Source organism: Phascolarctos cinereus, unplaced genomic scaffold (genome assembly GCF_003287225.1).
Source record: "Phascolarctos cinereus isolate Bilbo 61053 unplaced genomic scaffold, phaCin_HiC Scaffold_3;HRSCAF=262, whole genome shotgun sequence".
Classification (NCBI taxonomy): domain Eukaryota; kingdom Metazoa; phylum Chordata; class Mammalia; order Diprotodontia; family Phascolarctidae; genus Phascolarctos; species Phascolarctos cinereus.
In genome coordinates this window covers 161924895-161945626 of record NW_027555736.1, presented here as the reverse complement: position 1 = coordinate 161945626, position 20732 = coordinate 161924895, and the positions used below count along the sequence as shown (strand labels likewise).

Genomic DNA, 20732 nt, shown 5'->3' with positions numbered 1-20732 from the left:
ACGTCTACATCTGTTGTGGCCCTCAAGGTGACGGGGGAAGAGAGGAAGGGCTTCTGTTCTATATTTCCTAATAACCACTGATTAGAGGAAGTAAAGTGAAGGAATTCAAGGAAAGGGAGGCATAGAGAAGTCGAGCTTTTTTTTTTTTTACAAAGTGTGTCCAACTATGATACTCAAGGTGGAAAAAAAAGTGAAAAATAACAAAGCCAGCTCGGGTGCTAGAGGACCGAGATGAGGAAGCATAGACTTTGTCTGCAACTACATTAATTAGTTCATTTCAGAAGTCCTAAGAAATTAGTTGCAAAGTTCAGGAAGAAGGTCTTCTTAAGAAAGCATGACACAGTGAAAAGAAAAACAGTGTAGGAATCAGAAACCTCAGCTGGAATCTCAGCAGCACACTAACTTGTGTGACAACCATGGATAACTCACTTCCCCTCTGAGGCTTAATCACCTATTCAAAAATTCAACAATTTGTTAAACTCCTACCATGTGGCACATACTATGTTAGGGATCCAGTACAGAAAGATAAAAATGGCAGACCTAACCATCAAGGAGAATATATCCTAAATATACAGGCTTCATAAGACTTGGCAACTTATTAGATGAAAGAAGTTAAGGATAGAAAAAAGTCAAAGACAAAGCTAAGGTTTTAAGCCTAATGATTAGTAGAATATCATTATCAACATTCTATTAATAACATGATGACAATAATAATACTAGCTACCAAGTGGAGTGGACAGAGAGCCCGGTGTTGCAGCCAGGAAGACCCAGGGTTCGGTTCCTCCTCTGATACAAACTGGCTACATGCAAAAAGTAAGTTACAGAGTAGTTGTCCATCTGTACTGGTGGAAGAAATTCCTTAACTAGGAATTTCCTATACCAATAAAGTCACAAACCTGGATTAAATAAACTACAGTTTATTTAACTACAGTAAGAGCTGGTAATATTTTTAGAACGCATAGGACATGATATACTTTGACAAAGGGAATAAAACAGCATAGAACAGAGGTGTCAAACTTAAGTGGGAAAGTGTTTAACAAAATAAATAAATATACAATACAATACAATACAGATAATGTTAATTTGTGGTTTTCTAAGTCAGTGTGGGCCAGCAGAAATCCATTTCTATTTGAATTTGACATCACTGACATAGACTACTTCTAGAAGTTGACAAATAAATGAGAAAGGTGTAAGACAATAATTTGAATGGATAACAGAGGAAATACTTGAAAATACCTGAAAGTATATTTGTAATAAGTGGGTAGATGATTAAAAAGATAAACTCCCACAGAAAAGAGAATATAAAATAAGGGAGCTGGACTGTATCACATCTACTAGATTTAATATTCTATTCTATCAGCTATCATACTATTTTATGACCTAGGCAAACTTGTTTGCCATGATACAAAAATGAGGACGTCATACTATATGTGAGTAACTCAACACAAAAGATAAGAAATATTATGCCAAGTATTATGTTCTCCTATGTGAGCCAAACAAGCATCTATATGCCTTAAAGTACTGTATAATAAATGTTAGTTATTAATGCCACAAGAAATTCCTTTTCTTAATATATTTTACCATTTCACAGTCCTGTCAGGCAACTGATGTCACAACGTAACTGAACATTAAGAACTAGACCTGTGATTTCAGTGAAACTCAGAACTTTCCTCAATACAAATTAGCACCTTCTCTGAAATTTTTAGTCTTAGGAATTGCCTAGAGCTGAGGTGTCAGCACCAATCAGATATAAATGTAACTGGGAAATATTTAACAAACTAAAAAAAAAACACAAAACAAACAATTGAATTTAATATCACTGGCCTAGAGCAGGGGTGGGGAACCTGCTGCCTCAAGGCCACATGTGGCTCTCTAGGTCCTCAAGTGAGGCCTTCTGAATCCAAACTTCACAGAACAAATTCCTTTAATAAAACAATTTGTTCTGTAAAACTTGGACTCAATCAAAAGGCCTCACCCAAGGACCTCGAAGGCCACAGGTTCGCCACTCCTGGCTTAGAGCATTGAGAGGTTAAGTACTTCTACAGGGTCCCACACGATCATGTACCAGAGGTAAGGCCCTGGTTCAAGCCCATCTGGCTTTGTGACTGGCTCTCTCTATCCAATATAATACCACAATGTTTCTCAACTGAACAGAATTATCTTTAGGAAATTCAATATTCAAGAATTTCTTATCTCCAGGAGCAGGGAACAAGAACCTATCATTTGGGGGGCAGCTATATGGCATAGTGGATAGAGCATCAGCCCTGGAGTTAGGAGGACCTGAGTTCAAATTCCACCTCAGACACATACTAGCTGTGTGACCCTGGACAAGTCACTTAACCCTGATTGCCTCCCTTCCCCCCCCAACCAATGCACTGCTAGAAATCACATTCCTAGATTTGAAGATTAAATAGGTCATTCCCTGCATCCACAGAACAAAAACATGTTTTTTGAAGCAAGTAAGTGAAGAAGGAGCATACTATATTATACGTATATATCCTCTGTTCCCTCTTTCCTTTTTCTCTTATTTAGGGTTTCTGTGTATAGTTTATGAGTTGAAGGCATATTTTGTTCAGGGAGCGAAGGTGCAGCAGGATGAGTGGAAGTGAAGGGTGAATACTCTAGTCAAGGGAAAAAACTAAAGAGTTCAGCTTTAGCGCAGCTCTCCCCTTACCAACCACAACATAAATAAGAATCAAGTTGTTTTATTAGAGATCAAATGTTACATGGATAGCAACCAAAGAAAGCATCTATGAACAGTATTATTGATTATGTAACAATGTCACTGGGTCAGCAGCATACTGCCATGGGCCACCTGACAGGATAAAGACTGTGCTATATAAAGGGCGTATACATATTTAGTGGGTACATTTTGTAAAAGAAACTCACTGAATATACTGCCACAGATATAAATTCTGCTTTATAAATAAATTCAAAATAAAATGAAAAATTAATGAAAAGGAGAGGTAGGATTCACAAAACTTATTTCCATCTTTAAGGCTGCTCCAATTTATTTTAAGCCTCAGGGCATACACTAATTTGAATGGCTCCTTTTTTTGTGGTACACGCACATGGTACATGCACACGCACATATGCCTGCTGCCCAAGCGAGTGTCACTTTACTGGCATGACTTGAATATTATGTACATATATGGCAATGAAGAAGGGAGAGTGGGTTCTATTGCTACACAGCTCCAGCAAACTCTGAGGAAGGTTTCTCCCTTGCTGCCATTCATTACCCAAGAAAGCCACTGGACCAACACCACAGTGGTAAGAAGAGGCACCAATCAGGGTTTTCGGAGGCAGCAGACAGTGACTGCCAGCACCATTAGGGACATTTAACCCACACTGGAAACCACTGCTACCTTGGGAAATGCTCCAAAACTGTCAATTTCAGTAGCAGTCTAAACATAACACACACAAACACTTTCAAATGGACAGCTATGTGACTCCAGACTTAAAGAGTACAGACAGCCACAGACCTCTAGGTAAAGTGATATTTACATAATGAGGCCGATGCGGGGAAGGAGGGAGGGAGCCAGGAAGAGGTCCATGTGCCCACAAAAGGAGGGGGCTGGCGGCCGGCACACAGTTCAAGGATATGTGTGGGCCAGGCATAGAGAAGCAAGAGCAGGAGGAGGAACACACAGAGGCCAGAGCCAGCCACGTGGAGGCCTGGCCGAAACGGAGAGGAAGAACACGTGCGGGGCAGACACACGGGGGCTGGAGACAGATAAAAAAACAGGAGACGACGAGAAACATGCAAGGGCCAGGGACAGACATGTGGTACCAAAGTGGATGGATGGAGGACAGACATACAGAGGCTAGACCAAATGTCTCCTCTGCTCCTGAGCACCAGGCACTGCTAGAAATGAAACCATGCAGTATCCACTGCATATTCATGCTTTCTAAAATAAATGGTTCCTGGCTAATCTAGCTAATCATTTTATTCATCTATAATTGACTCCCTAAGTGTATTCCCTAAGACTGACTGGTTATTCAAAAGCTCTCTCATGACCCCATCTCCATCCATAGAAGCAATGCCCCTTTCTCAGAACACGGTTCTTACTAAAGATCAAGGCCATACATAGCGAGCTCTCTCATCTTTCATCTTCCACATCTCAGATCTCTCTCTGTCCCCACCTATACTATCAGCTTTTGCTCTATCTCCGAGTCTTCCCCCTTGCCAAAGATAAACCCTCCACTCGTCAGATGCCCTTGAGCCTATCTTTCCCCATCTCTTCAGAAAGCATGCTCAATAGGCTTTTCTCTCATCTCCAATTTATCATTAGATACTGGTTCCTTCCAAGCAACTTATACAAATCATCAGGTTTTCCCTAGCCTATAAAAACAGCCCCAACAACCCCAAAACCATTGTCCTCTAACCTCTTAGAAAGAGTAGACTATACTACCTGCTTCACTCACTGAGTTATCAGCCTCTTCTAATATGGCTTCCAATCGCACCCAACTGAAACTACTCTGCCCAAGACCACTGAGGACATTTCCTCCCTTGATGTCTGTGCCACTGGGCTCTCCTGATTCTCCTTCTTTCTGGCAGCTTCTTCTCAGGATCTTTCACTAGTTCATCTTCCTCTTCTTGCCATGTGGGTGTGCCCCATATTCCTGTCCTCAGCCCTCTCCCTACATTTTCTCCCTTGATGATATATCCTATGCATCCCCATAACTGCTATGATCACATCTGTACAGATGACTCCAAAATCTATAAATCTAATACCCATCTCTAACCTGAGTTTCAGTGTCACATCTCCATCTACCTGTTAGACCTCTCTATGTGCACATCCTGTTGGCTTGCACAGATAATCACTCGTCAAATCCTGTCACTCAAAGCACCATATCCTCCTCTCCTAATTCCCTCTGCTGCTACTGTAATTCAGATCTCTCTTCACTCTTTTTCCAGTCCAGATTATTCTTCACACAGCTGCCAGTCACTGTCCAAATGCAAGTCAAACCATGCACACACTCCCACTCCAAAAACTTTCAAGAGACCACTATTCCTAACAGGTGAAGATACCAACTCTTTATCCTAGTAGTTCAGACCCTCACAATCTGACTCCAACCTATCATTTCAATCTACTGTCCTTTAAGCATGCCACACTTTAGCCAAGCTAAATAACTATGACTTTCTCAATCCTATCCAGACCATTCCTGACTCTGCCTACTTGTACAGGCCACTCCCCATGCCTAGAATGCACACCTTCAGCATTTCTGCAGAAGGCTCAGATCAAGTACCGCCTCCTCTAAGAAGGATCTTCCCTGATCCCCCACATGTAAATTCCTTTACCCTCAAATTTTCTTAATATACTCATCTGGAGCTCTCCTTTACCCTCATGATAGCCTATCTTGTTTTAGATTTATACGATAGTTATATCCCCAAAATAAAATGTTTGCACCTTGGGTGCAAAGCACCTGCATGGTGTCTCATACTTAACAGGCACATAATAAATCTTTCTTGTTTGAGTTGTTGAAGTAAAACCAGAGAAACCACTAGCTATCTTCCACATTCCTCCAGGAACAGTGCAAGGTACTGAGAAAACCCTCAGGAAGATTACATTCTATCAGGGGAGACAATATGTACGTATATACAAAACACATTCCACATAGATAAGGCTGGGGTGATCAGAAAAGGCTTGTTTTAGAAAGTGGCACTTGAACTGAGTTCTGAAGGAAGTTAATAACTCTAAAAGGCAGAAATGAGAAAGGAGGGTACTCCAGGCATGAAGGACAACCTGTGCAAAGGCACAGAGACGGAAGATAAACAGCAAGAGGGCTGGTTTGGCTAGATTTGAGAGAGTGTGAGGGGAGCAATGCATAATAAACCTCAAAAGTGGGTTTGAGCCAAATTTACATGCCAAAAAGGGGAGTCTGTATTTGATCCCTGAAGTAATAGAAATTCACTGAGGTTTATTAAGCAGGAGAGTAATGAGGTCAACCCTGTGTTTTAGGAACTGCTGCAGCTTGGTGGAGGCTGGACTGGAGGGAGCAACTTGAAGCAGGAAAGAGTCCAGGCCACAGGTGGTGGCCATGTGAATAGAGAGAAGAGACAGAAAGAAGAGATGTTTTTGAAGCATACCTGAAAAGATTTGGCAAATAACTAGCTATATGGGATAAGGAAGAGGGAAAAGACAACTTTGAGTTGCTAACCTGACTGACCACAAGAATGGTGGTACCCCTGGACAGAAAGAGGTCAAGTATGGGAAAGGGGTGGTTATAGTTTTGGAGATGTTGTGTTTAAGATTATAGGACACTCAGTTAATAATATCCAATATGATGGTAGTTGGTGATGTACTAAAGCTCAGATAAGAGACTAGGGCTGGATATCTAGATCTGTGAGTCATCTTCATAGAGATAATAATTAAAGCTATGAAAGCTAATGAGATCAACAAGGAACAGAATATATAGAAAGAGGAGAAAAAGGCCCAGGACAGAGCCTTATGGTACACTCAAAGTAAAGAGGCTAAATGTATACGATGATCCAGCAAAGGAAAAAAAGGAATGGTCAAATAGATAGGAGAACCAAGGCAGAAGGGTGTCATGAAACCCCCAAAAAGAAATAATACCCAGAAGGAGAGGGTGATCAATAGTGTCAAATGTTGCAAAGAGGGAAGAAGGATAAAGATTGAGAGATGGTCATCAGATCACTGATGTATGAAAAAGACCTGAACGGTTTGGGTTGATTGCCAACTCAATATGAGGAGTAGAGCACACAAAATAAGAGAAGTAATTATTCTATTATATTCCATACTTTCCATAGCATATCCAGAAAATCCTGTTCTTATCTAGGGCCTACTTTTTAAGGAGGTGTTGATAAAGTGGGGGAGGTTATGGAAAATGTCATACTGGGAACAGGTGAAGAAAATGATGATGTTTAGCTTGGAAAAGAGAAGACTTAAGAGGAACACAACAGCTGACTTCAAACACCTGCAGCACTACATCAGGGAATATGTTTTACTACAGGACTTCCCAAAGGTGAAGCCAAGATGGCAGCTAAGAGGCAGCAATCCAGTTGAACTCTCTCAACATTTCCCTCCAAACAAGTTTAAAATAATGCCTCAAATCAAATTTTGGAGAGGCAGAGCCAACAAAAAGTTAGGGTAAGACATTTTTTTCAGGCCTGAGAAAATTTAGGAGTTCCACAGGAGAGGAGACCTGTCTGGAGCACACAATTAATGAATGGTTGAATAAGTTGCAACATACAATTGTGATGGAATACTGCTGTGCTACAAGAAATGATGAGCAGCATGCTTTCAGAAACCCAGGCACTGAACTGACGCAAAATGAGAACACTGTAACAGCAATATTACATGATGATCAATTGTGAATCATTTAGTTATTCTCAGCAATGCACAATCTAAGGCAGTTCTGAGGGACTTATGATGAAAAAATGATAACCACCTCTAAAAAAAGAACTGACAGAGTCTGAATGCAGATTGAAGCATTTAAAATTTTTTCTTATCATTCTTGCTTTTTTTGGTCTGTATTTTCTTTTCTCACATGGCTAATATGAAAATGTTTTGCAGGACTGCACATGTACAATCTATATCAAATTGCTTGCCTTCTCAAGGAGCAGACAGAGAAGGGAGGGAGGGAGAGAATATGGAACTCAATTTTTTTAAATGAATGTTAAAAATTTTTGTTTACACGTAATTGAGGGGAAAAAATTAAAAATTAAAAAAAAAGAAATGACACAGGTGGTAGTTTTAGAAAAACATGGCAAAACCTATATGAATTGATGCAAAGTGAAGTACGAACTGGGAGACAGTTGTGCATAACAGCAATGCTATAATGATGATCAACTGGCTACTCTGCTCAATACAATGATCCAAGACAATTCCAAAGGACTCACTATGATATCTATGTCCATAGAGACAAGTGATGAACTATGAATGCACACTGACGTGCCATTTTTTCCACTTTTCTTTTGCTTTTTTCCCCCCAATATGGTTACTATGGAAATGTTTTTCGTGATTTCACATGTATAGTTGATATCATATTGCTTGCATTCTCAGTACGTGAAGGGGAGGGGCAGTAAGAATTTAGAACTCAAAATTTAAAAAGAAAAGAATGTTTAAAATAAATAATAAAAATGTTAAAGCATTATTATATATAGCTACAGAAAGCTAAGTTAGGAGCAAACTGATGAAAGATTCTAACAAAGTTTGGTTAAATATATCAATCAATCAACATGTATTTATTAAGTACCTGCAATGTCCTGGATTCCATGCTAGGCATTGGAGATGAAAATATAACAAATGAAATTATCTCTATGCTTATATGAGGAATATGAGAAATAGGGAAGCGTTCATATATAAGTATATATAGACCAAAAAAGTATATGTTTGTGTGTACATACACACATATGTATATACACACACATTAACATATACACACTATATGGACAATAAGTGTGTATGTATGTGTGTGTATACACAAATATATATACATATATATATATATACAAAATAGAATAAATCTAAAGAGAACAAAGTAAATAAGTATAATGTAGTTAAATAAAAGGTAGTTGGAGAGGAAGAACAGTAGCAGTTGAAGGGCTGAGGGTTGAAGGAAAAGAGAAGCTCTATGAAGCAGAGGTGTGGAGGGAGTACATTCTTGGTCTGGGGGATGGCCAATACAAAAGGATGAATGTCAACAGAAAGCCAGCTTAGTATGATTGGAGAGATATTTTGGGACCAGGTTTTGAAGGGATTTATAGTTAAAAAGAAGCATTTATATTCGTTGCTGGAGGCAATAAGGAACCACTGTAGCTGAGTGGGGGGGGGTGTCACGCAGACAGAGGTGAGCAAAATCACTCTGGCAGCCACACATACAATGGTCAGAACAGGGAGAATCTTGAAGTAGGGAGACCAATGAAGAAGATATTGAGATAATCTAGGCAAGATGCTATTGAACTAAGGTGGCAGATGAACAGGGAGAAGGAGTGAGGTAGCAGAGATGTTGTAGAGAGAAAAACAGTAAGATTTGGGAACTGACTGGATAGGTAGGGTGAAGGGGAGTGAAGAGCGAAGGAAATTCCCAAGGTTACAAAGGTTAATGTACTAGTAATCTGGATATTTAATGAGTCAGGAAACATTCTTCCTTCCTAGAAGAGAGACTGAAAGGCTTCAGCAAAAATAAGGAAGTCTGGGAAGAGAAGAGTGTTGAGGAGAAAGGTAATGAGCTCAGTTTTTTGAATTTGAGATATCGCTGGGACATTTAAGTCTGAAATATCCAACAGGCAATTAGTAATGGAGTACTGAAACTCAAAAGAAAGAATGGGACTGGATATATACATCTGTGAATCGTTTACATAGAGACAGAGTTAATCTCATGGCAGCTGACAGGTTACCAAGAGTGTAGAGTTAGAAAAGAGCCTGGGAAAACATTGGGGAACACCTACTATTACGGGGAATAATATGGTTAATGAGCTAGCAAAGCAGACTAAGGAGTGGTTAAGAAGTAGGAAAAAATAAGTGTCATGAGAACTCAGAGGGGAAAGAACATCCAGGAAAGGGTGGTCAACAGTGTCATATGCAGGAGATGTATCAGTCAAGAAGGATTAAGACTGAGAAAAGACCATCTAAATTGGTAGTTCAGAGATCACTGGTAATTTATTAATATTTACCTGAAAGTTAGTTTTGTCTTGAAAACAGCTTGTCCCTGAAGACCAGTTCCTTGTCTTATAAACAGATGATTATGATCCCCTTGTAATGGTGCTTTGTAGACATCAAAAACTTCATTACCTAAATGAAGTGACATGCTTAAGAAGGAAAAAAAAAACTTAGCACGTTAGCAATGTATGGATATTTAAGAAGTCATACAACTTTCTTTCCCCTCATTTTTTCATTTAAAACATTAAAAAGTAATTGATTCTAATGAAAATTAACCTTCCTTCACATTACAGGTGGGAGATTCTTATATACACAGGGTACTGAATATTCTGTCAGACTCAGCTGATACGTCGGTTGGTTTTACTGAAATGTTTTGGAGGGATACATTCAGAAATGAATGTGATGTAAAGACAACAGGTAGTCATAAAAATCTTTTAAGGGAACAATACTACCACTAGCAACAAATAATTCAAAATAAAACAAAAACAGAAATGAAAATAGATGGTTCAAAAAATTGACCTACTGCAGTGAAATACACAAAGTTAAAATAAAATCTATCCTTTCAATTAGAACACAACTGACCTAAAATTTTTCTAAGACCGTTAATAAACCAATACCAACAGTTTCCAAAAATAGTAAACTGCAATTATCCTCCATCCTCATCTGCTGTAGCCAATAGGGAAGGCAACGTTTTATTGCCATCGTAATCAGAGATGTATCATATCTTTTATTGCCATCTTTATTAGATAACAAACTCACCCTCCTCTCCACTTACTTTTACAATGTCCTATGAAAAACTAGAGATCCAGGAGGTGAGCAATTTCTTGGTTAATCTGGTTAAAGTGCCTATTCAAAGGTCCTAATCCATCCAACATCTCAAACCTCTCAGACCACCCCCCTGCATATTTTAAAACTTTTCTTTCATTTTATGAAAACCAGAATGTTAATTTCAACTAACCTTCCATCTGACCACTTAACTATTCGAGCATTACTTTCACGAATATCATTTCCTTCTTCATCCCTCCTCATTCGCCACCGTATAGTGTTCTCTACCTGTTAAAAAAATACATTCATTAGAAAGCCAAACTGTATAAAATTTTTTTTTCTTCCCCTTGTCCCACCACCTACCAAAGAAAAGCATAATCACAAAGCAAGAATAGGAGGATATGTGGCAAAATGTAAAAAGCACATAGGTCTTCATGCCAGGAGACACACTTCTGCCACATACTAATTAGAGCCAAGTGACCTGAGGTAAGTCACTGAGTCTCTCTTGGTCTTATTTTTTCATTTGCAAAAAAGGAGATAATGCTACCATGATCTACTGCACAGGTTTACTGTGGGGCAAAGCTCTCTGTAAACCTTAAAGGGATATGTAAATTTGTTATCATTCATACTAATAGAAAACTGCAAATTCCCATTGAATTTGTCAACTAGTAGGTGGCAAATAACTCCTCCCTATGCTGACTAGATGAGAGGAGGCAAAACCACATTCCCTAAAGCTCAGTTATTAATTTAAAACCAATCATTAATAAACAATCATCTAAATAAGAGTTTCCACTATCTGCTTTGTGTGAAGCAGGTATTTCTACCATCCTGTGGATCTACCAAAGCAGCCTCTCTGAGATGCTGTTTAACCTATCTTTACGATTCAAGTTCTACCAGCCCTTCTCATAGATACCCTCCTCCCTGCTTTTTTCCTCCCCTCAAAAGTCACTGCAACCAGACAATCAAAAGAAATGTCAAAGTAGTGGTCATTAATCTTGCCTTCCCTTTCCATACAAAAAAACTTGGAATATACGCATACAACAATACAAATAAATGAACAAAATTTACATATTAACTGACTGACCACTGTGTGAAAAATATTCTACTATGGAATTACAAAATGAATCAGATGTTGGCTTTCACATACAAAAATGATGCAACTAAACCACTGTCAGCAGGATATGCTGAATTCTTTCTTCACTAATTATACGAGATCTACCCGTGCCACTCCATTTGAAGACAAAGATGTAGCCTTTTAAATATGTATGAATACACGCCACAAGTTAGAATTTGTTGCTGAAGTTGTTTCTGTTAACTGTTTAATTCAGGACCTGCACACATTGTTTCTTATTCATTAACCAATTCACTTTATTACCAGCAGATAGTATCCAAGTTCTTATGTAAACCTAAAATTTGACTGATCTACTTTTTAATGTTATAGAGAAAAATATCAAAATTTCTTATTTTTCATGACATAACGAGGTTTTGAAGTTTTAAAAATTCTGAGTTTCATATACTCAAGAGCTCAAGATTAAAGAAAGTGCCAAGGTCTGGGAAGAAAAAAACCGGGGAAAAATGTCTTCTATTTCAAAAATGAGTGTCTCACAGGTTGTATGGTCTAACAAACCAAAAACCACACACTAAGAAATATCATGAAAAGTAGGAAAAGGAAAGGGTAAAAATGAGGAGACAAGGCAAACTCACAATAAACCTATTACAGTAGAGCAAAGACAATAAAAAAAAGGGAGAGTAGCTATGAAAAAATATGAAGAGTTAAAAACAAAATGGGGATTAGGAAAGGTAATCAACACACCAATGAAACATCATTAATATTTTATAAATCAGAAAATTAACATTATAGGCAGACATAAAAATATTCAGTGCTAGCAGGAAGATGTATGTTCTCAAGGGGAAAAAAAAAAACTAGGCCAAGAGCCAAGAAAGAATTTAAACAATGTCAGCTCATAATTGTTAGGCCTTGGATAAAAGTTACTTAACCTCTATTCATCTCCATTTTTTTTAATCCAAAAAATAAGAATATTGCTATCTGGTGTTATAAAACAAAATAATAATAATGATAATGATAATAACACATAGGAACCACATTATTATGTTATCCTTGGGCTTTGAGGCGCTTTCTAACAAAGTCCTTAACGGCATTTGAGTATTAAACCCACTTGGGCAAGATTCAGGACAACTTTGTCTCATAATGGATTCTGTTCGAAAGCCAAACAGTATAACAAAGAAGTTGCTCAATTTGTATATTCTACCTTCACTGGAACTCTCATGTGTAGCCTCTGCTCTACCTTCACTTGACAGGCAGCCTAATCAGGCCCTCATCACCTCTGGGGATGCTAATGTGCCTTCCCACTTGCAGTCTCCCCCTATTCTAATATTTCTTAACACTGTCTCCTCCGGGACAGAATACACATGCATCAGCTAGGTATGTTCGGCCTTCAGCCACCTGGCTCCACCGAGCCTTTCCTAAGCTAATCACAGAAGACTCCCCTTCATGTATTCTACGTTGCAGCCAAACTGGAGTACGAGACATTTCCTGGAACTCAACTATGTATTTGTGCAATCTATCCCCAAAGCAAACCAAATGGAGTTGATCGACACTCCAATCTACCCTTTAAATAGCTGCCAAAATGATTTTCCTAAAGCACAGATCTGACCATGTCCATCTCCTACTCAATAAACTCCAGTGGTTCCCTATTACCTCTGAGGTAAAATACTAATTCCTTTATTTGGCTTTTAAAGTATTTCACAACCTGGCCCCTACCTACCTTTCCAGCCTCATTATTTATTACTCCCCTTTCTATGCTCTGTAGTTATTCAAACTGGTCTTCTTAGTGTTTCCTATACACAGCACTTTCTGTGCCTTTACACTAACTTCCATGTCTGGAATGTCCTCTCCACACCTCCACCTCTGACTCCCTCGCTTCCTTCAAGACTCACGTAAGCACTACTATGTGAAACTTTTCCTAATCCTCCCCAAGGAGGAGCTAGTGTCCTCCCTTCCTAAACTACCTTGCTGTTCTTTTCTATGTATTCTATATGTGCACATGTATAGGTAAATGCTGTCTTCCTTGATAGACTGTAACATTCCTGAGCAGCAGGGATTACTTCACTTTTGTCATTCTCTACCTCTTAGAACCCTCTTGTAATTTCAGGTCTCAGCTCAGTCGCTAGATTTCCTCAGTTGTTAATGCCTTCTCACTTCTTAAGTTATTTTATTTACTTATCTGTGTATACACTATATCCTAGCAGTAGAATGTAAGTAAGCTCCAGGGATTCTTTGATTTTTTCTTTATAATGCCAGAACCCTACACATAATAGAAAAAGGAACCTTAAAGATGATATAGTATAACGTCTTTATTTTACAATTAAGGAAACCGCGGTCTAAGAGAGATTAAATGATTTATTCAAGATCTCAACTAGTAAATAACAGAGCTAGGATTCAAACCTAGCTCTTCTGACTTGACATCCAGCACCCTTTCCACTGACTGCACTTCCAAGGTTCAACCCAAAACCTAAGAGTAGTAAAACTCTTATTTGTTCATATTCCAAATTAGCTTAAGATAATTTACAAAAATGTATAGATTCTTTTAAAAAGTAGTATGTATAGGAAACACTACAGATTATAGGAGTGCAGTTTCAAATATCTGAGGTCTAACCCGTCAAGCTTTCAAGAGCTTCAATGTCTCCTGCCATCTAATGCCACCCCAGCCTCACAGACTAAATGTCTGAAGCAGTCTTCTATACTAAAAGGCTGATTAATTGGCACTTCTTTTTAGCGGAAGATTATCCAAGTTACACAAGGTGTTGGGTCTCAAGGCTTAGTACAGTTTTAAGCTCTATAGTTTAAACTTAACCTTAAGCTTATGGAGCTCTATAGTTTAAAACAACAATGATTTCTGGGGTACCTTGTATGATATTAGGTGTAAATAAGAACTCACAACTTAATAGAGGTTCTTTCACATGTAAATAAACCAAAAAAAAAAGCTAAAGTCAATAAAAAAAGAGAGGGCTTTAGAAACATGGCAACTACCCAAAGTATTGTGTATAGGGAGCAAATATGTTTTTGAACATAACTATGTACCATCCACAGAATCGAATTCAATTCAGTAGCAGACACTGAGCATCCACAATGTGTAAGAAAGTATACTGGATGCTATATGACAACCCAATATTTACCTATTTTAGGTAGATAGCTAGAATACATTTCTTGGGAATAGGTACTGAGGGAAAGGTCTGTCAACTAATCTATAAGAGAAGTCAAGAAATTATTACTGCAAGTAGGTGTAACAAAAGAGCCAAAAATAAGACAGAAAAATTATACATCTTCTATCAAAAGAAATTATTTTTAAAAAGGTAAGCAATTATTGATTGTATTCTGATTTACCTGCTGACAGAATATGAAACAGAAGCTCAATTTAAAAAGAAACCTCCAGTTATTCCATGTCTTATTTAATGAAAAGGATGCAAAAACTACAAAAGGGGAATATATGATACCTTAAGCTTTAACCTGGTTCTACCTTCTTCATCAAGCATCTCTTCATCTTCAAATTCATCCTCATAATACTGAGGGTCAAAAGGTCTGCAAATGGACAAAAATACAAATCAATTCAGATACATTTGGTATGTGATCAGTATTACAGGAGAATTCTTCGGCTACACACACACACACACACACACACACACACACACATATCTTCTAGGGACAACTAAGTGGAACTTCAAAATATTTTCATTACAGTAAGATTCTTACTGAAATGATACAAACTGTAATGAGATATCACGTGACCTATATTACCAATTAAAAACACACATGCACAGACACAATGTTTCAATGTTTTATTAATAAGGGGAACAAAAATAAAAACTTTTAAAATATAATTATATTACTATGTTTTCCTGTCAGTATTTTTAAGCCAGAAGATAATTCAAGATCATCTTGACTCTTGGATTTAAATGCTTTCTTATTAATTTGTTGATTATGATTTTATAGATGTGCATATCCTCTCCATTGATGCAATAAATCAACAAGTATTTATTAAGTGCTTACTGTATGTTAGGTACAATAAACTGTTGGCTTTCTCTACTTTCACATCTCATCAGATTCTAACATACAATAATCTAGGTCTTCCTCTTGCTTTCCTTTTAAATACTAATGGATTACCCAAGCTGTCTATCTGCTGGATCTTATTAAAGGAGGCCCACCTTCTTTTGTGCTTGTACATTTCTTGGTAATGACAGTTATGCTAGTTCTTACATATGGATTGCTGGTAACAAGCTAAAGTCTGAATATGTCCACCAAACATCTTTCCACCAGCCTTTGAGTCATTTATGATTTTAATTCTTCTAACATCACATTGTTCCAAGTTTGTAACTAAATAGCATAACCAAAGGGAGAGGAGTATTAAAGAAATTATTACTTCTGTGGCTTTTGTGGCAACATGAAGTTTGGGGTCACTGAAAGCACTATTCAGCTTTCAAAAAGTGACCCAGCTTCTCCTCCTCCTATCCTGGGCCTCTGGAGAGCTTGTCCAAGATAAGCATATGGAAGAACTAGCCAGTCTGCATTCCAGCTACAAAACAGAGGTCTGAGCAAGATGCATTTTTCATTTATTTTGTTTTTATAATGTGGAATATTAAAACAATCCATCTTATTTTAGATCTTTGGATTTCACTGAAGAGACTCTGAAGTGTAGAATAAAGTCATCAACTAGTGGAACATTTGGAAAAGCTTACTATAATCGATTTTTCTTTTGAACTTTACTTAAAGTTATCTTCCATAACAATAGCAAACGTGATCACACATCTCCTTGTTAAACACTTTAACTGATTAAATTTTAGACAATCAAATGAGGTGAAGGAAGAAAAAAAAAGTACTACTTCCATTTGGCTTTTTCAAACTAAAATAAACCTTTGTAGATGATAATGGGGTTATTTTATTAACAGATACTTCCATGAACTTTAGAGCCTCCAATACAAAAAGCTGAGAAATACTCAGTTTTAAAGCTACCATTTAACCCAATTAAAAGATAAACTTAAATAAATTCTGAGATACTGCTAAAAAAGTCTTCTCAACAGTCACCTCTAACTTATCTGACAAAGGGCAAAATGGATAACTCAAATAACCTTTATGTGATCATCACTGATAGATACTCCTCTAACCGTATAATGCCACTCTTATTTCTCTTGGTTAAAAGCATTATGAGTTAGAAAGAGGAAACTCTAATGGAACATGGCAAAGGACATACCGGTCCATCACTCAACATTCCTGGCAATAAGAAGAGATTACAAAACACATTTGGGTATTTGAAGGAAACTACCTGGAACAGCTCAGATAACATGAGAAAAATCATGCCTGGAACAAAACTGAAAATGCAAATATACAAACTACTAAACAGTATATATAATTCTACTCTATCCCTACATAATGAATGACATGGTTTCATATTAAAATTCCTAAATAAAGTTTTAGAAGGATTTCTCATATTCTAGTTATAAAAATATGGGAGATTTTTTTTTACAAATGTATTCAATTACATATAGTACAAAAAACACTGCTCCTACTATAAAACGTTTGTTCTGAAAGTAAAACTTTAAAAAGGAACTCCCACATACATCCTTATCTCCTTTCCTCCTATCCTGTTTTCATCGATGTCACTTTCATTCAAGTTTGAATAGAAAAACAAAAGGACTCATTTGCCTTTCCTTTTACAACTTCATTATTCATTCTAAACTATTTCAGGATGATTCCTGAAATAATTTTCCTTTGAGCTGGATCTTGACTAAGAGGAAAGATTAAAGTTAAAACTCAAAACTAAATTTAAAAATACTAACTCTTGTCAAAAAGATAATTTTGCACAATTTCACTGAAAAGCTTTGAAAAAGGCTCTTACTACCACCACCACCACACAGCCCCTCCCCGGCACCTCTGCTGATTGGTTTAAATGGTTAGAATAGGGTTAATAAGGAAAATTAGCTTCACTTTCTTCTATGATCATAGGTTGGAAAATACCTGACACTGGTCACAAGCACAAAGAGACTGTGAAAAAACTGCTAAAAACTGGAAAAAAAATTCTGAAAGAGTACCCTTCAGCAATTAAATCATATTATATTATCTTCAAATACAAATGATATGGCTATAAAGTCTCAGACTATAAGCAAATTGGGAGACCAAGAAATAGTTGACCTGTCAGATTTATGGAGAGCAGAAGAATTTATGACCAAACAAGAGATAGGGAACATCATGAAATGCAAAATGGATAATTTTGATTACATTAAATTAAAAAGTTTTTGCACAAACAAAGCCAATGTAACCGAGATTAGGAGGGAAGCAGAAAACTGGGAAAGAATTTTTACAACCAGCATCTCTGATATGGGCTTCACTTCTAAAATATATAGAGAACTAAGTCAAGTTTAAAAGAATACAAGTCATTCCCCAATTGATAAATGGTCAAAGGAGATAGACAGTTTTCAGATGAAGAAATTAAAGTTATCTATAGTCATATGAAAAATGCTCTAAATCACTACTGATTAAAGAAATGCAAATCAAAACAATTCTGAGGTACCACATCACACCTATCAGATTGGCCAACATGACAAAACAGGAAAATGATAAATGTTGGAGAGGATGTGGGAAAATTAGAACAGTAATGCATTGTTGGTGGAGTTGTGAACTGATCCAACCATTTTGGAGAGCAATTTGGAGCTATGCCCTAAGAGTTATAAAAAGGTGCATACCCTTTGACCCAGCAATAGCACTTCTAGGGCTGTATCCCAAAGAGATCATACAAATGGGAAAAGAACCCACATGTACAAAAATATTTATGGCAGCTTTTTTTGTGGTGACAAACAATTGGAAAGTGAGAGGATGCCCATCAATTGGGGAATGGCTGAACAAGTTGTGGTATATGAATGTAATGGAATACTACTGTGCTATAAGAAATGATGAACAGGCTGACTTCAGAAAAACCTGGAAAGACTTCTATGGTCTGATGCTGAGTGAAGTGAGCAGAACCAAGAGAACGTTGTACACAATAACAGCCATGTCGTGCGATGACTAATATTGATACGCTTAACACTTTCCAGCAATACAAGGATCTAAGACATCTCCATAGGCCTCATGATGGAAAATGCTATCCACATCCAAAGAAAGAACTATGAAGTTTGAATGCAGATTGAAGCATACTATTTGCTGGGTTTTTTTTTTCCTATTGTGTTTTGTTTCCTCTTTCTGGTGGTTCCTCCTATTGGTTCTAATTCTTACTTATAATATCACTAATGTGAAAATGTTTAATGGGAATGTAAATGTATAGCCTATATCAGATTCTGCACCGTCTTGGGGGAGGGTAGTGGGGAGGGAGGGAGGGGCAGAAAAATTTTAAACTCAAAAGTATATGGAAGTGATTGTTGATAAATCAAAATAAATAAATTTTTTTAAAAATGGGAAAAGGACTCACATGTACAAAAAATATTTATAGCAGCTCTTTCTGTGGTGGGAAAGAATTGGAAATTGAGGGGATGCCCATCAATTGAGGAATGGCTGAACAAGTTGTGGTACATCAATGTGATGGAATACTATTGTGCCATAAGAAATGATAAAGCAAGTAGACTTCAGAAAAACCTGGAAAGACTTATATGGACTAATGCTGAGTGAAGTGAGCAGAACCAGGAGAACATTGTACACAGTAACGGCCACCCTGTGCAATGACTAACTTTGATAGACTTAGCTCTTCTCAGCAATGCAAGGATCTAAGACATCTCCAAAAGTCTTATGATGGAAAATGCTATCCACATCCAGAGAAAGAACTATGAAGTTTGAATGTAGATCAAAAAATACTATTTGCTCTTTTTTTTCTTCTGTTTTGTTTTGTTCCCTCTTTCTGGTGGTTCCTCCTATTGTTTCTAATTCTTCTTTACAACATGGTTAATGTGAAAATATGTTTAACAGGAATGTATATGTAGAGCCTATATCAGATTACATGCCATCTTGGGGAGGGAGACAGGGAGGGAGGGGAAGAAAATTTAAAACTCAAAAGCTTATGGAAGTGATTGCTGAAAACTAAAAATAAATTAATTAAATTTTAAAAAAATACAAAGGATGATGCCCTTTGAAGTCAGTCAACAAACATTTAATAAGCACCTACTATGTGCCAAACATTGTGGGGATAACAAGGCAAACAAAAATTTACCCTAGAGGAGATCACAACTTAATAGGGGAGACAACATACAAATACAAACAAGCCATATAAAGAATAAATTATAAATAATCAACAGAGGGAAAGCATCAGAACTAAGAGAGATTGAGAAAGGCTTCCTATAAAAAGTGGGACTTGAAGGAAGCCAGGGAAGGCCAAGAGGCAGAGGTGAGGAAGGAGAGTATTCCAGGCATGGAAGGCAGCCAGCAAAAAATGTCATGTCAGATTATTTAGGTAACAACAGAGCCAGGGCCACTGGATCAAAGATTATGTGACAGAGTATAAAACTAGAAACATGGGGATAGGAGGGATGGGGGAGAAAGAGGCACGTTAGAAAGGGCTTTGAATGCCAAAGGAGTATATTGAGTAGAATCGGTAATGTAGTCAGACCTGTGCTTTAGGAAGACCCATTTGACAAGTAGGTCGAGGATGGAATGGAGTTGGGGAAAACTTGTGGCAGGCAGATCTATCAGCAGGCTATAGCAATGGTCCAGGCATGAGGTGACGAAAGCCTGCACCAGGGTGGTAGCAGTATTAGAGGACAGAAGGGGCATATGAGAGAGATATTACAAAGGCAGAATTGACAATAGATCAGACGTGGGGGGAGGGAGTTGCGCCACAGCGTCAAAGTCAGGATGCGAGGATGACATCTAAATTATGAGCCTGGGTGACTGGAATTCCTAAAATCTCCTATAGTCAAGGCTTCAAAGTTATAAATTACTTTTACTAATGTGATAAGGCAACTTAATCATTAGCTACAATGTAATAGAAATCCCCCCAGAAAATATAAAATGAGAAAAATTATCAGAATCTCAAAAGTGCTGTTCCACTGTTAGAAAATCTACAATTCAGGACATTACCTGGGTTCCACACTGAGAAAGTTGGGCAGTTTGACAAAATACAAGTCATTTCCTAAATCAGTGTTTACTTTGGGTATTTCCACTTCTATTCTGGTCTCTGGAATAGGCTCTTCTTCCTGCTGCTCCTGAGGCAACCCATTTTCATCCTAGTAAATAAATTACAGAACTGAAGGACTAAAAGGGACAGTAAAGATCATCTAGTCCAACTACACTGTTCAGATGTACATGGGAGAAAAAACAAATATACACTTTAGGAACGATGCAGTGCA

At 37.5% G+C, this 20732-nt stretch overlaps 1 protein-coding gene across 2 annotated transcripts in view; it reads right to left on the bottom strand.

Annotated features, from left to right (window-relative positions):
* Nucleotides 1–20732, bottom strand: part of LEO1 (LEO1 component of Paf1/RNA polymerase II complex) — a 51825-nt gene that overhangs the window by 11457 nt on the left and 19636 nt on the right. For both annotated transcript variants that reach the window (XM_020980928.2, XM_078151255.1), the window contains exons 5-8: nt 20464–20609; nt 14907–14991; nt 10585–10679; nt 9641–9775 (exon numbers count right to left, since the gene is read on the bottom strand). In XM_020980928.2, the coding sequence (XP_020836587.1) occupies nt 9641–9775; nt 10585–10679; nt 14907–14991; nt 20464–20609 (461 nt within the window). The remainder of the gene's footprint in view (nt 1–9640; nt 9776–10584; nt 10680–14906; nt 14992–20463; nt 20610–20732) is intronic.